This window comes from Taeniopygia guttata, chromosome 20 (assembly GCF_048771995.1).
Source record: "Taeniopygia guttata chromosome 20, bTaeGut7.mat, whole genome shotgun sequence".
Classification (NCBI taxonomy): domain Eukaryota; kingdom Metazoa; phylum Chordata; class Aves; order Passeriformes; family Estrildidae; genus Taeniopygia; species Taeniopygia guttata.
This window is the reverse complement of record NC_133045.1, coordinates 9,016,904-9,032,995: the sequence shown is the minus strand read 5'-3', so window position 1 is coordinate 9,032,995 and position 16,092 is coordinate 9,016,904. Positions and strand designations below refer to the sequence as shown.

General features: G+C 61.0%; 1 protein-coding gene and 1 pseudogene across 1 annotated transcript; one reads left to right on the top strand and one right to left on the bottom strand.

Moving 5' to 3' along the window:
* The first annotated feature begins 4,164 nt into the window (after nt 1–4,164).
* LOC100219985 (ammonium transporter Rh type B pseudogene) lies at nt 4,165–6,299 on the top strand (annotated as a pseudogene).
* Nucleotides 6,300–11,087: 4,788 nt separating this feature from the next.
* On the bottom strand, nt 11,088–15,864 carry C20H20orf204 (chromosome 20 C20orf204 homolog). Its single transcript, XM_030288932.4, has 5 exons — nt 15,742–15,864; nt 12,685–12,819; nt 12,420–12,479; nt 12,166–12,318; nt 11,088–11,389 (listed from the first exon to the last, which is right to left on the bottom strand). Exons 1-5 carry the CDS (start codon nt 15,742–15,744, stop codon nt 11,231–11,233), a joined length of 510 nt encoding a protein of 169 aa, XP_030144792.3. The 5' UTR covers nt 15,745–15,864; the 3' UTR covers nt 11,088–11,230.
* Nucleotides 15,865–16,092: the final 228 nt, after the last annotated feature.

Sequence of the window (16,092 nt, the reverse complement as noted above, 5' to 3'; positions counted from 1 at the left end):
TAATGAAGCCATGAGAACATTTTAAAGAGAAAGATTCAAAGCTTAAATTGCTTCCTTTTTTTTTTTTTTTTTCTCCTTGGTTTTTTTTTCTTTTTTTTTCTTTTTATTTTTTTTTCTCCCCTCCCTCTTTTCCCCCCGGTTGGGCTGTCGGGGAGTGCATGCGTGTGCGGTCCCAGCGCCTCCACATGTTGTGTTACACAATGTGCTAACAAGATGGAGAAGGCCACTTCGGAGCGCGTGATGCCGGGGTGACGTCTGTTGGGCTTTGTGTCCCCCCACCCGGCAGGACCCGGCTGCGAGGGGCTGGGGAGGAGGGGGCTGGCCCCCTGCCCACCGCCTGACAGGGCCCGCGGGGTCACAGCTGCTCCGGAGCTCCCAAACCATTCCCGGGGATCGCTCCCACCTCCCGGCAGCAGGAGGGTGGTGGTTGTAGGACCTACGGAGGGGATGGAGCAGAGTCAGAGCTGTGCAGGTAGCCCGGCTTTCTGCTGGGGTCTTTAGGGAATGGGGAATTTTGGGATGCTCCAGGCTGAAAGGAGCTGGGCTTAAAGAGCCATGCCCAGGTCGGGATTGTTGTCAGCAGTTTCTTCCCATCACGCGGTGCTGCCCTGCAGGGATGAATTTGGAGCTCCCTCCTGCCCAGCAGCGGGTCCCCAGCACCCATCTGGGTGCCAGTGCATCACCACTGGGTGATGGGAGCACCCGGCCCCTCCGCAGCATTCCCAAAGCTCGCTCCCCTTCAGGCTTCTCCCTCCATCCATGGCCAGCCCGGCACAGCCGCAGGATCCAGCCGCCACCGCCCGGTGTCCCCTGCCCGCCGGGAGCCCTCTCTGACTGACGCAGGAGGTCAGGCAGGATGATCGGAACAATCCTCCCGGCCTGCAGCACCCGGGATTCAGATCCATGGACTTATATGGCCTGCACAACACGGTGGGAGCATGACCAACGTCTGGAAATCCAGATATGACTAGATCCCTTCATTAGTAATTTCTTGTACATGACTTTCTAGACCGTGGGGATTTGTTAAATTTGCAGGAGTGTTTCTCACAGTGCCATGGACTGGCTGCTGCCAGCATATATTGGCTCGGATCTGTCAGATCCTGTTGCCTTATATGACCCTCGGTTAATTCAGCTTTTCTTTGTATCCAGCCCTCAGCGGGGAACTCCTCCAGCAGTCCCAGCGTGGATCCTGCTAAAATGGTTCCCCAGTCCTCCTGCCATAAAACAACTGCCCCCCCAGTGAAAGGGGGATGTGGGGGGTGGAATTCAATGCTCCCCTCCCTCCCTGCTGCCCAGGCCCTCGCCAGATGCTTCCTCCATCCCTTCTCCTTTGGTGCCAAGAGAAAACTCGGTGTGCCTGAAAATGTTACTGGAGGGATTGGACTTCTCCCCACAGGGACCGTGGCATCCCAATGGTGCACCCTGCACTCTGGGGTTAATCATTCGCTGTCTTCAGGGGTGCTCCAGGGCTGGGGGGGACTTTCACCTTCCCAGCGACCTCTTGGAATTTTGACCTTCTTTTATGGGTGCCATAAAGGTTATTTTTTAATCTGCAACCTGGCAGGGTTTCCCCCCTCTCAGCTGCGGGGTCTTTGGTCTGGGGAGTACTTGGGCATCGCTGCTTTTTGTGCCTCATCTGGTTTGGGAAGTGGAAAGGCTCACAGGATGGCTTTTCCCAAGGGAAGGGGATGGTGGTGCCCAACAGCTCATCAAAGGAATGTGGTGTTGGTTGGCCCCGTGGATGTGGCAGAGCTGAGGGTGCTGCTGTTGGGATGTGAGGAGCTGTGGATCCCAGGGAATCCCAGAAGCCCAGAGAAACATCCCAAATCCCCAAGTACTGCCAGAGCAAGACATCCAAGTGGAAAAAGGCTGCGTGTCCAAGGACATCCTGCTGACCCTGCAATTCCCTACTGCCCACTGACCAAGCCATGCCACCCCCCCAAGCACCCTGTCCCCAAGCACTGAGTCCAGCCCTGTGTCCCCAGCATCTCCTGACCCAACTCTGAGACACCCCAGCCTCCTGGTGGCCCACGCCTCTGCCCCTTGCCAGAGGTGATGGCCAGATCCAGGAGAGCATTTACATCCCAGACTTCCCAATGTGCTCTTTTTCCTCTCCAGCAGATCTGGCAGAGCTGGGAAGGATGCATCCCTCTGGCTCCAGAAGGATGCATCCCTCTGGCATCTTCCTCATCCTCCTTGCAGGAGGCACTGAGCCGTAACCTTGAAGTCTTCCAAGCACTGTGTTTCTTAAAAGACCTGATCCATAGCTTTTCCTTTCAGCATTTGATGTAACCACACCTTTAAAAAGCCCCAGACCAAAGCAGGAAGAGGCAGGCTGAGATGCTGTGCGGAGCAGGAGAGGGGCAAGCGGGCAGCACCCACCTCTAACCACACTGAGTGGAGCCCAACCCCTGCTGACCCAGAGCCAAAATGCTTCCTCAGCTCTGTAAGAGCAGCCCCAGCTCCTCCATCACTGGAGCATAACCTGCTCCAAGCATCTCCTTGGGTTTGTATGTCACCCACAATCAACCAAAGAGGTTTCACTGTACCAGGCCAGTGACTCTCCTTGAGAATCCCCTTGATGGGCTGGTGTGGTGTGCAAAGGGACACAGGCAAGGAGCTGGGGGCTGAAATCCCCTTTCTTTGCCTTTTTTATACCAGCAACGGGTGGGGGAGGCTTTGCCTGCATCCCTTTGTCCTTCAGTGCCTGGTGGAGCTGGGAGCTGGCAGCACCCACAGGAGGTGGGTTGAGCTGTGCCCCTGTGCAGGCAGAGACAGAAGCAATGGGAGCATCCTGCCTACTCACCCCATCCCATCCCATCCCATCCCATCCCATCCCATCCCATCCCATCCCATCCCATCCCATCCCATCCCATCCCATCCCATCCCATCCCATCCCCAGCCATCTCAGAGACAGCAAAGATCCAAATGGCACCCTGAAGACCCCAGCCCCACATTTCCTTGGATGAGGGATCCCCATGGGAGCATCCACTGCCGTTAGCACCACCAGCCATGCAGCAGGGACATGCTGGGGGCAGACAAAGCATCCCAACTCCCATCCCAAAACCCCCACTGCTCCCACCACCCCTCTCTTGCTGTTGGCCATGGTTTGGGTGCTACACAACCCCTCCTCACCCATCAAGGGCACTGCCTTCAAAGCGCCACCTCCTCCTCTCTGTTGCCCCCATTTCCAGCATCTTTGGGTTGAAAAATGGCCGGGGAGGGTTTGGCAGAGGAGCCTCGTGCAGATTGTTCAACAATTGTTTCCCATTTTGCGCCCTCGCCTGCCTCATCCTCCAGTAACAATGACGAAGAGCGGCGCGGAGCCAGCGCCCGCGGCAGGGGTGTTGAGATCAGGGACAGCACAAAAATATCTCCTCTCTGGAACAAATATTTACCAACCCTTCTGCCTTTTGTTCTTGTGGTTCTCATATATTTTTTTTTAATTTCTTTTTTTTCCAGACATTCACTGGCAAAATGTCACACTAAGCAGCAACCCAGAAACTTCGGGGTAGCTGCTTGGCTGCTCTGGGCTTTGTTTTTCTCCCGCGCTAATTGTTAATGAATATCCAGCCATTTAAGCCAATGCAAACCTGTGAGAAAATGATCTTTTCAGCCCTGGTTTTGGGGCTTCGCAAAATCCAAGTGGTGGATAAGGAAAACGTGCATCATCCCGCAGAATGGGGTGGTGGCAGTGCCAGAGCCAACCTGGAGTGGAACGTGGCAGAGCCAGCGCGGAGCTGCCGCTGCCTGAGCTGCCAGCATCACTCCAGGGCTGCAGCAGGGAGGTCCCCATTCCTGGATGGGGATAAGTTCAACGGGAGCGAGTGCCGTGGTGCCCTCATCCCTGGCCAGCTCCTCACCAAACTCCTTCTCCCTCATCTGCCCCACCACAGGTTTTTCTTGTTTCCCTTCAAAATCATAATGCCTCTCATGTCCACTTTTATGGTGGCCAAACAAGAACATGTGGTTATTTTATGGGTGTTGTGTTTAAAGAAGGGAGGGGTAAACCCCTCATCTTCTGGAACATAAACTTAGATCTTTGGTTAACAATTAACTGTGGCCATAAAACCCCCGATGTAGGAGCAAGTGGAGCTCACCCCAGAAGCGCTGCTGGGCTGTCACCTCACACCAGTGCCCTGCTGACCACTGACCACCATCCACTCCTGTCCACTCAGGATGGCTGTGCCATCCTCCACCTATCCCCGTCGCCTCCTCCCCCTCTTCCTGGGGCTTTTCCAGGGTGCCCTGCTCCTCTTCTTCGCCCTCTTCGTCATCTATGATGAGCCCTCGGCGCAGGCAGAGGATACCAACTTGGTGGCCAACCAGGTCTACAGCACCTTCCCTTTCTTCCAGGACATCCAGGTGATGCTGGTGGTGGGGCTGGGACTCCTGCTGACCTTCCTGCCCCGCTACGGGTTCAGCGCCCTCACCCACAACTTCCTCCTGCTCAACTTCTCCATGCAGTGGGCGCTGGTGCTGCAGGGCCTGCTCCACCACTTCCACCATGGCCAGATCCACCTGGACCTCCACAAACTCCTCATCTCTGAGTTCGCTGCTGTGACAGTGCTCATCTCCGTGGGGGCCATCCTGGGGAGGGCCAGCCCCTGCCAGCTGCTCGTCATGGCCACCTGTGAGATCCCCATCTACCTCGCCAGCGAGTGGGTCATTGTCACCTGTCTGGGCGTTCTGGACGTGGGCGGCACCATCACGATCCACGTCTTCTCCTGCTATTTTGGCCTTGGTGTGTCCAAGGCTCTGTTCAAGGCAACACAGCAGCCACTGCACCCCAAGGAGACCCCAACAACCAGCTCTGACCTCATGTCCCTCGTGGGGACACTCATCCTCTGGGTTTTCTGGCCCAGCTTCGTGGCTGTCCTCTGCCAACCGGGCGATGCCCAGCACCGTGCCATCCTAAACACCCTCCTGGCCATGAGTGCCAGTGCCATAACCACCGTGGTGGCCTCCAGCCTGCTGGAGAGGGACGGCAAGCTCAGCCCCGGCCACCTGCAGAACGGCAGCCTGGCCGGCGGGGTGGCCATCGGCGTGGTGGCCGACATGGCCATGCCACCAGCGGCCACTCTTGCCCTGGGCAGCCTCTCGGCCGTGGTGTGTGTCCTCGGCTTCGGGTTCCTCACCCCGCTCCTGCGGAGGAAACTCACGCTCCACGACCAGTGCGGCATCCACAACCTTCATGGCTTGCCTGGCATCCTCGGCGCCGCCGCCAGCGTCGTGGCCGTCCTGGTGGCATCCAAGGACACCTCCGGGTCGCAGCCCTCTCAGCTGTCTCCTGCCGTGGGCAATGCCAGCGAGGTGGTGGGGGGACAGTGGTGGGGGCAACAGGCACTGTGCCAGGCGGCGGGGCTGGCGGTGGCCACCGGTGCCTCGCTGCTCGCCGGGCTGCTCACCGGTGCCGCCCTCGGGCTGCCCTGCCTGGCCCGGCCGCCCGAGCGGCTCTGCTTCGATGACTCGCTGTATTTTAAGATCCAGGATCAGGCTGAGAGCGCGGGGCTAGACAGCAGCGCTGAGGAAGGAGCCCTGGCTCTGAAGGAGCGGGTTTAGGCAGTGGCGTTCGTGCAGCAGCAGGGAGGGCCAGGGAATGTTACCGGCAGGATCAGCAGGCAGGAGATGCTGCCTGCACTCGCTCCGGCCCCACGCCTGGAGCCAGCTGCCATGGGTGCCGGCACTGCTCACCTCTCCGTCCTCCCACCCTGCAGCTGCACCCCCGTCCCGTGTCCCAGTGCTCCTAGCATCCGCTCATTGCCGGCAGCAGCCAGAGAAACGACCTGCCCGTGGTGTCTCCCCAGGATGGTTAACAGCCCCGACGAGCCCAGACGGCCGCTCTGCAGGGCACTGGCTTCGGCTGCTTCGCCTCAGCGAGCGGCATCACCCTCAGTGCCCACCCCGACCCTCAGCTCCAGAGTCCCCTGCCCACAACGGGCAGCACTGGAGGAGGCTGCCAGGTCAGGCCACAGCTACAGGAAAGGAGCTCGGCATCCACTGCCCGGAACGTGGGACTGCAGCAGCAGCGAGATGGCTCCGAGCAAAGTCCCTACAGGGATTTGATAACCTGAGCTGGGCAATTCACCCTCCAGGAGAGTTTGCAAAGGGAAGCGCCAACATTTGTTACCACTGGGGAAGCAATGAGGATGCAGCCCGAGCACGGCGAGGAGCCTCGGAAAGAGCCAGGATGCAGGAGGCACCCGCAGCCACAGCACCCTCATCCCACCCCGAAGCTGGAGCTGGGAAAGCTGCGCCAGCATCCCAGGAAGAGCAGCGGCCCCATCCCATCCCATCCCATCCCATCCCATCCCACCACGGGCAGCGAGCCGCTTGCACCCTGCGGAGGACAAAGCCTGCGGTCCGCGGCTGGCATGCGGCGGGCTGGGAGCGCGGGGCCGCATCCTGCGCGGAGAGCGCGGCTGTGATTCACATCCCCCGCCGGGAATCACCGCTGCCCCCGCGCCCCCACGGGCCCGCTGCTGCCGAGACAATGCGGGCCATGCTCGCGGGCTCCCGAGGGGGCCGAGGCCACCGAGCCCCCCAGCGCTGGCTGCAGGAGTGGGGGGCTGGCGGCGAGGTTGGGGGTCCCCAACCCTGAGCGGGTGGGAGAGGGGCTGGATCCCTTCCACCCGGTGCAGCCCCAGGCGGAGCCAACACCAAGAGGGAGAGAGGCTGGGGAATTCGCCCTCCAATAATCACAAACAGGCTTGGGGGGCCGGGCGTGTTTGGTTAATTGTTAGAATAAAATATTGCCGAGCTGTGACAAAGAAATCCTGCCCCGCAGCCCGGCGCGGCCGAACAATGGGCCCCGGCGCAGGATGCTGCGGGCTGAGCAGTGGGGCCGGGGGCCTTGGGGGCGGGAGGCAGCTCGGTTCCCCCTTCCCCAGACGAGCCCCAGAAGCCCCTCATCTTCTTGGCAGCTCAGTGTGGATGTGTCCCACGGCGGTGTGGAGCCACCGGAGCGGGGACCGGCCCGGCCCCTCCGCAGTGCCCGGCTCCGCTGGGTGCCGAGAGCCGCCGGGACCGGCACCGGCCCGGGAAGCCGCGATCGCATCGGGGCACAACCGGCAGCGCCGGGACCTGCGGGTTCCTCTGCAGCCCCGGCACGGGCTCAGCGGCACCGGGGGCTGAGAGACCCTGTCGGGAGGCAGCCGTGGAGGGGAGCCCCATGCACAGGCGCTCACACACCTGAAATCACACACCCGTGTGTGCACAGCCCTGCACACATTCACAATATACAAGCCCAGACACGCATGTATACATACACACACATGTGCACACACACACATGTACACACATGCATGTGATGCACGGGCACACATGCACACACACATCTGTGCACACACATCCCAGCGCTCGCTCACATCCACACGCAGGCACAGTCCCGAGGCTGCGAACCCCTCGCTGTCGGGGACAGCGGAGCAGCCGCTTTCCAGCATCTCCCAGCCCTTCCCGGCGAGGATGAGGACGCAGGCTCCCGCTGAGCAGCCCGCGGCACCCAGTAGGGGAGCGAGCAATGAGGGCGCAGGGAGGGAAGCACACCCGGAGCCGGGCCTGGGCACACCCCGCCTCCCGGCTGGCATGTCCTGGCACGGGCACCCTGGCACGCCGCGGCACAATCTGGTCGGCAGATGCTCCAAAAACCAGCAAGAGGCTCAAGAAATGATGGGGGCGGGGGGTCAGCGCTTTCCCACTGCCCACAGGGGCTTGGGCGCCTGGTGACCCACGGCCAGGGGTGCTGGGACCCACCTGGGTCATGGCACGGCTCCATCAGCCCCAGTCCCGGCCACCCCTCCTCCCTGAGACCCGCTGCGCTGTTCTGCCTCTGGGTGTGCTGCCCAGAGCTCCCCGCTCCTCCAAACCAGTCTCTCTCCAAAGGATGGAGCAGTCAGATATTTTGCAGAGCCTCCAGCGTTTATCACACTGTAAATCTGGGCTTTCAGCAGCTTCACGAAGCTGCAGGGAGATGGGAGAGAACAAAACGCTGCTCTGCTCCATCAGACACAGCCTGCGTGTGCCAGGGCTGCCAGGGGTTGGGTCCCCAGCCCTGCTGCAGAGGGAGTGAGGATTGAAGCACAGGGCTTATGTGGGCAAGGGTCCCGCAGAGCCAAGAGGGGCTGCTGGCAGCCCAAGATGGTGATGGCTCGGGGACAGCTGCATTTCAGTGGGACACTGGTGGTGAGGAGGGCTGAAACGTGCTTCTGTGGAACCACAGCAGCCCCTGTCCCCCAGTATGGATCCCTGGCAAAGCTCCCCACACACAGTTCTCGGGCACGATACCCCGCTGTGGACCCGCAGCACTGCACCTGGGCACTGCACCCCTGTACCCCACTCTGCTCCCCCCTCACTGTCCCCCAGAACAGTGCCCCCCGAGCCGGGCTCTGCTGCTGCCTCTGAGCTTAGCCCCGAGCCGGGCTGGGATGCAGCCCACTGGTCCTGGCAAGGAGTACCAGCCCCATCCTCGCCCCCATCCCTGTCCCCACAGCCCCTCCACCAACCCCCAGCTCCCAGCGGGACCCTGCTGGGATTGCAAAACCAGCGGGGAGGGGGGGAAGCCGGGATTGTGCTCGGATGATCGGGCAGAGCGAGCCGGCGGCACAGGGCACAGGGCACAGGGCACAGGGCAGGGTGTGGGCACAGCCAGGAGCCCCCAGCCCTGCATCCCCTCAGCTTCAACACCCATGTGCCGCCTTTGGGGCCACAGTGAGGAGGGATTTGCACAAGGGCTCACAGGGACCCTGGCCAAGGCAGGGGCTGGCTGTGCTCTGAGCTGCTGCCAAGTGCCTGGCACAGCACAGGGGCACTGGGGGGCCTTGGCAGCGGCTGGAGCCACATCAGAGCGGCCCCCCCGGAGCAGCCGGGAGCGAGCGGTGCTGCCCTCGAAGGAAATGCGCTCACTCCCATGTGCTGCACACTTGGGTTCGCCTCGCTGCTATTTTTATTTGACTTTTCAGGGCCTGTTTCCTTTTTCCGGCTGTTTTTGCTGTGATTCCACCATCACAACGACCTCGTTTTCCCCCTCCCTCCCTGTTGCTTCTTCCTTCACTCTTTCCTTCCTTTCCATGCACTCATGCCCACTGGCAGACCGGGTTCCCAGCAGCAGCTGCCTGTGAGGGAAGGGTAGCAAAGGGAGGTGGTTTTTGCTCTGGTTTATCTGGGAAGGTGCTGACAGGTCACTGGAGGGGGACTTTGATAAAGACAAGGGCTGTGAGTCACCCTGTCCCAAGCCATCATCCCGATCCTGTTGGTGCTTGAGCTGTCAGGTCCTGCCGTGGCCCCCAGCCTCATCCACGGGATATCAAGTGTCAGTAGGGCTATTTTGGGATGCTAGTGGTTTGTGGAGGGATGGTGGTTGGGATAAGGGAGGAGGAATAAGAAAAAAACCTAGGAACTGAACCAGTGCAAAAACTCCTGCGGGGGCAGCAGAAAAGGCAGTGCTGGCTCCTGAGGAGGAGGATGGGGCTGAGAGGAAGGAGTCCAGGCACTATGGGGCCAGCCGGGGGGAGCACGGCCCCAGGAAGCCTCTGGCATTGGGATGTGCTGAGCTGTGGCTCCCTGGATGGCCCCTGGTGCCAGGCAGAGAGCATCTTCCAGGGACCCCACAAGAGCAGCATCCCCAGGCTGCACCCCCTGCTCTGACCCCCAAACCAGGGTCCCTGTCCTGCCCCATCAAACCAACCGCTCCTGCCTGCTCCCTGCTCCACCCCGGGGACTCTGATGTCCACCCACCCCTGGTTATGAAACCCTTCCAGCTCCTCCCAGCCCAATTCCCAGAGGCAGGGAGTGGGCAAGGACCCCTGAGCATCCCTTGCCTTTCCCTCCCTGAATCCCTCCTTCGTAGTTTGAACCCCCAGAAACCCCCAGGGAAAGCCGCCCCCCACCTCCTTCGGGGCATGAGGGGCACCCCACTCACTGGCAGCGCTCACTGCCCCCCTGGGCACAGCCGAGGCTCAGCGGGGACGAGGCCGGCGATGCTGGTGTGGCCATGGGAACGGGGGGAACGGGCAGTGCCCGGCTCCGCTCAGCACACACAGCCCGCTGCTGCCATCTCGTGTCCTCCACAGCCCCTCGGGGCTGCGACAGCCGCCACACGGGCCGACGGGCTGGGGAAACTGAGGCAGGGCACACTGCTGGCCCTCCTAGCTGTCACTCCAGGGAAACTGAGGCAGGGCACACTGCTGGCCCTCCTAGCTGTCACTCCTTCCAAAAAAGCAGCGCCTGGTTTCCATCAGCCACACCAGGGATGCAGACAGAGTGAGCAGAGGCAGGATGCCACTGTGCCCTCCACTGCTGTGGGCTTCTGCCTGGGCTTCCATGGACCCGGCACCATGGGCAGACCCAGCACTGTGCCAGCTCCATCCACAGCACAAGAGCCCCTGGATCACCAGATAAAGCACCCAAAGTACTTCCAGGGAAGGAGAGGTTTTATTTCTGGCTTCCCAGAGGCTGTTTGCCACCCAACAAAGCAGTGGAGGCCACAGGCAGAGCACAATGACAAGGGAGGATGCCCTGACAAGTGAGGGTGCCCTTCACCTCACCCCACCATTCCCTCCCTGCTGGGGCACCCACAGTGCCAAGCAGCCGGGTCCCTCCACAGTGCTGCCTGTCACCGAGGCTGAGCCTTGGCCTCAAACCCCCACACTGCCTGGCATGTTTGGATATCAGAACCCCTCAGGCTTCCCCAGGTGCCCAGTGATGCACCTTTACTTCCCTGTCCACTGTGGGTGCCCGGCTGCTCTGCACATCCCAGCAGAGCCTCGGGGACACCTGTCCCCATGCACAGCTCCAATGACCTCAGAGCCTTGCAGATGCACTGTGGCCTCACTTCCAGCAGAGCCCCCAGAGCCATGGCCCCACATGTCCTCTTTCTGCCCCAAAACACACCCATTGTCCTCAAGAGAGCAGCAGGTGCTGCAGGGCCGGGAGTGAGCAAGAATCCACACCTCACCTTCTCTTTTGTGTTCTTCCCCTTCTTCTTCTCAGCATTTCTGGTGCACCAGGTGTGTGCCACAGCCATCCCACATCACACCAACCTGCCAGCCCCAGCCAGGGGTGGTGGCTCCAGTGCCTGGGCACCGCTTGGAGCAGGAGGATGAATTCAGCTTGGGCATCTGCTGGCAGCAACCTCTCCGCCCTCAAGGCTGAGTTTGTCCCAGGTTCCCAAAGGAGCCACTGGCAGCCCCGGCGCTGGAGCAGCACATCCCCGCGGCGTGGGGCGAGGGCGTCCCTACGAGTCCCAGGGCACCTGGCGGGGTGCGTGCAGGGCATTGAGCTTCTCCCAGCAGGTCGCCAGCCTCTCCGCCTTCCTGCCGATCTCCCGCAGCCGCTTCCTCCTGCGGGCGGCCGCCCCGCGCCGCGCCGGGGCCGCTCCGGTGCGCGCCGGGCTCTGCGGTCCGTGCGCCGGGGGAGGCGGCAGAACCCCCCCACACCACAGACACGTTAGTCAGGGACATGGTCTCAGGTCCCCAGTAGTCCCCAAAGGTGGCTGCCCCTGTTTGAGCTGCCCACGGACACCAGGTAAGATCTCCAGAGCAGCAGCAGCAGCTCGATCCCACACCAGCAGACCTCAGGCAGGGTTGTCACCAGCCGATGTCCCCAGTGGCAGTGACAGGGAGGACAGTGCCAGCCCTGTGCCAGGGTCAGGCAGAGCTGGGAGCTGGTGCTCTGCTGCCCTTGGTTTTCCCTGCTGTTGCTGCCACAGGGATCCTCCTGGATGAGGTTTCCCCAGCAGAGCTTTGGAGATGCCAGAGGAACCCAGACCAGCCCTTAGGGGAGAAATCCCAATTCTTGCATATGAGCACTCAGGAGCAAGAGCAGGACAGGGTGAATGCACCCACAGGGTGCCCATCCCACCAGGACAAGGCCTTGCATTCCCCTCAGCCAAGGCATCGTGGCACATGTGGAAAAACCCACTTGGGAGCCAGTGGCAAAACCCCACCAGCCTGGCCCACACTGCCACAACTAAACTTCCCTCCCTTGGTTATTCTGAAGCTCCCAGGGATGATGGATGTGCAATCAGCATTCCCCAGCTCCTGGAGTGAAGCAGGCAGAGCCTGGACACTCCTCATGGGCAGCCAGGAGAGAACAAAACAAGGCAAGCTCTGCCCACAGCCCTTGGAATAGGGAATCACTGGTGTGGCTGGGAAGTAGAGAGCTTCCTACCTTGCTGATTTTCCTGCAGTTCTCCCGGAGCACAAAGTTGGTGTTCCTGGCCACCCTCCAGACCGCCAGCTCCTCAGGGTCCTGCGGGGTGCCGGCCCCCACCTCCCACAGGGACATGCTGATGTTGTAGATGGACAGCAGGATCTTCTGGTCCTGCAGAGGAGCAGCACAGAGCCCCGGCAGGGAGGGAGGCTCCGTGGCTCCCTGGGGCTCAGCCCACACGATGCCCCAGCCCTGGGTCCCTCCATGCTCACCTTGTCCGAGCGACAAGCGGGCCCGGCCCTCCCGCTCCTGTACGACCCAGTCAGGTTTCTCTGGAGAAATAAAGCAAGAAGATCCAGCAGCTCGCAGGATGGGCGCTTCCCACTTGGAGCAAGGATCCCCCAGTTAAACACAACCCTTCCCCAGCACTGCTGGCAAAGCAGACAGCTCCATATGAAGCTTCCCTCCCCACATCCCTCATCAGGGCTGCATCCAGCCCAGCAGTGTTCCCAGGGCCAGGGCCCTGCCTCTGCTCACCAGGTTCTGGATCTCATGGAAGATGACGGCGCGGTACTGCCGGAGGATTTTGGCGATGCTGCACCTCCTGCCTCTGCTCAGCACGGCCACCAGCACGAGCAGCAGAACAGCACAGGAGAGCGCCCGGGGGAAAATCTGCCAGGGAAGGGCGCAGAGTCAGCTGGGGATTAAGGGACGTTCTGGGCTCTGCCTTCAAATCCTAGCCAGAAGATCCATTGGGCCTGTAGCTGAAGATGCAACATGTGAGGGAGGAGCCTCAACTGTCTCCTCTCCCAAGGAACATCCTCCCAGATGAGCCATCTCCCCCTGGGGCAAAGCCCTTGGGAAGCTGCTCCAGCTTCAGCCCAGCAGCGCTGCCCATGGCACACACAGAGCTCTCTCTATGCCAGCAGTGGGTTCTTGGCACAGAGCTATGCCAGGGGCCTGTGGCAGTCTGTGGGGCTCATCCCTGAGCTCTCTGCCCCAACATGGCTCCACTAGATCCCCCCTTTGTGCCATTTCAAGGCCAGAGAACCTCAAGCACCAAAACCCAAGGGGAGCAGAGAGGGAGGTGCTGTGCTCCTTGGAGAGGAGCTGGAGGCAGGAGCCACCTGGTCCTCACCAGCAACATCCACACCTCAGCTCAAAGCGATCCAAACACCCTCCAGAGGATGCTCCCACACCTCTGCTGTATGGGTGGAACTAATACAGCATTTTTCCAGCTTCCTGCAGCTCAGGCTCATCCCAGGCTTGAGGGCCTCACCACAAGCAGCACAAGCATCTGCTCTCAGCAGCACATCCCAGCTGCTGCTGATCCTCCTGGCTCCAAACCTCCAACAGCCCCGTGCTGGCCTCTGCAGAGCGGGGAACCCCAAGTGCTGACACCTGAGCTGGCAGAGGGGCACAGGGAGGGGGTGGATGGACCCTCCGAGGCAGGGATGAATCCCACAGCTTTGAAGAAAAGCCAGCACAAGCTCAAGTGACCAGGATTGGGGATATTTGAGCAGCCCAGCAGCAGAGTGAGGATGGGGAGCTCAAAATCTGTTCCAGGAAAGGAACCCAACAGCTCAACACGTCTCCACATTCTGAGCCATGGCACAGCCCTGGGGCCCCATCCTGGCATTTCTATCATTTCACATTTTCAGGAAAAGTCCCCCCCAAACACAACCCCCTCCCAAACAACCCTCATGCTGCAGGTGTCAGGTCTGGGCAGGCAGAAAGCAGCTCACCTCCTTCCAACTATGCAACCCCTGTGCTGCAGCCAAAGCGAGGGGGAAGGGGTCACAGCTCTGCCTGCAGCCTGTGCCTGCTGCTCCCCACCTCGGTTCAGGGGTCACTGCCTTCCCCACCACATCTGCACTTGCTCTTCTGCTCCAAGAAGCCAGAAGGAAGAATTTCCCTCACTGAATTCCAAGGCCAGGCACACTCCATCTGTCCTCTTTGGTGAGTACCTGGGGGGTTTGTTGGTAAAATTCATACCTGCTCTGTGCTCCCTACTCAACCCTGAGCTGGACCTGGTTCCAAAAGAGTAAGGAAACCTTTTCCCATCCTCTTGCAGCTCAATGGGAGCAAAAGTCAACACAGCAAGTTCTGGGAACACATGGACACAACCATCACCTCAGAGTGTGGGCACATGCAAAGAAAGGAGCAAACCCAGGTATAACCAGCAGAAATCCCACCAGGTTCTTCAGCATCCCTCATCACCACACACCTTCCAGCAGAGCTGTGCTGAGCTCCAGCTGGGAGCTGGGAAGGGCAGGGAAAAGCCTCCTTGTGCTGCTAGCTTTGCTCCCTGCAAACCACTGGGAGATCTTGCCCCAGAGGTGGTTAAGTAGAGAGCCAAGGGTATAATCAAAGGAGAGCACTGCTTCCATGAGGACACCCTGACCAAAGTCTAAGGGTTGCTCTCCAGAAGTCTCCTCTGCCAGGAAGGCAAGGCTGTACAATTTCACCATGAGAATGGGAATGACTTCCCTGAAGTGGTTTATTAAACACAGGGAGCCAGTTTCAGGAGAAAGCACATCATTTCCAGCATTCCAAGATGGCCAAGCCTGGGCTCAGTGCTCAGCCCAGAAGGAATTGCAGAGTAGTCCAGGGAACAGCCAGGGCAGGAGGTCGGTAGGTGCTGTAGGTGTTTCCTCCCACCATGGAAAGCAGGAAAGCAGCAGTGACAAGAGAGGGATGCAGGGAGACTGCGGCGGCAAATCCTCCTCCTGACTTCTCCTCTTTCAGGATAGAGGAGAACAAATTCAGCAGCTGATTTAGGGTTATTCCTTCTGCCTTTGCCCCCATCCCACAGCAACAAGCTACAGGCAGGTGGCACATCCCTTCCTGGGGCAGAGCTGGCAGTGAAGGAGCAGCCTTGGGAAGCGTGGGTGCAGGACAAGCACAGCTAATCTCATCCTCACGCTAATCCTCCAGCAAATACCAGGAGATAAGGGGAATCACCATTGTTGATAGAGCAGCTCCTGCTGGCATTCCTGCCAGTCCCAGCCAGCAGGGCAGCAAGGGGCAATTCCTGCTGCCAGCCTGGGAACCCCACTGGGGTCACCAGGTCCTTCCAGACAGATAGACTCTGTCCCTGACTACCTCCTACCCAAAGGGACTCTGTCACCACCCAGAGCCCCAAGGCAGGCACAGACCCTCCGTTCTCTACCACAGGACCAGCCAGATCCAAGCCCCATCACAGAGAGGTCTAAGCCTCATCCCAGCTGGACCAGCTTCCCCGGCCAGACCCGAGCCCCTTCCTCACGGACTCCCAGCTCTGCCCCATCGCGACCCTTCTAAGGATCCAAGTCCCATTTGGACCCAGCCCAGCCCCATTCCAACTGCTCCAAACCCTTTCCCAAGTGATCTGGCCCCATCCCGAGCAGTCCGACCCCCTCTCCCGGTGGATCCAAGCCTCATTTCAGGAGAAGCAGTCACCTCCCGCCAGGTCCCAAGTGCCAGCCCGGGCTCCGCTCGGTCGGCGGGCTGCGGGGAGGGTGTCCCGGAGCAGAGGCGGGGGTCCCGGGGCCAAGGGGGGTCCCGGGGCCAAGGGGGGGTCCTGGGGCCAAGGGGGTGTCCCGGCGCACTCACCATGGAGCCCCGCGGGCTCGGCCCCCGCGGCGGTCCCGGTCCGGCCCCGTCCCGCTGCGCCGGGCCCGCGGTTTGAACTTGGCTCCACGGTGGGAGGGGACGGGCCCGGCCGCCGGGGGGGGACGGGACACACGGGGACGGCACCGCCGCCGGCCCGGCCCCCCCGGCCGCGGGGAGAGCGCGGCGGGCCCGCCGTGAGGGGCCGGGCCCGCTCCGGGTGGGACAGGCTCCCCCTGCCCCCGAGGGAGCCCCTGCTCGCACCCACCCACCCGCGGGTTACAGCCCACGCGTGTCCCTCGCCCGGAGCTGCGCGCTGGGCTGCAAACCCCCGCAGTTTCGATTTCTGTTGGC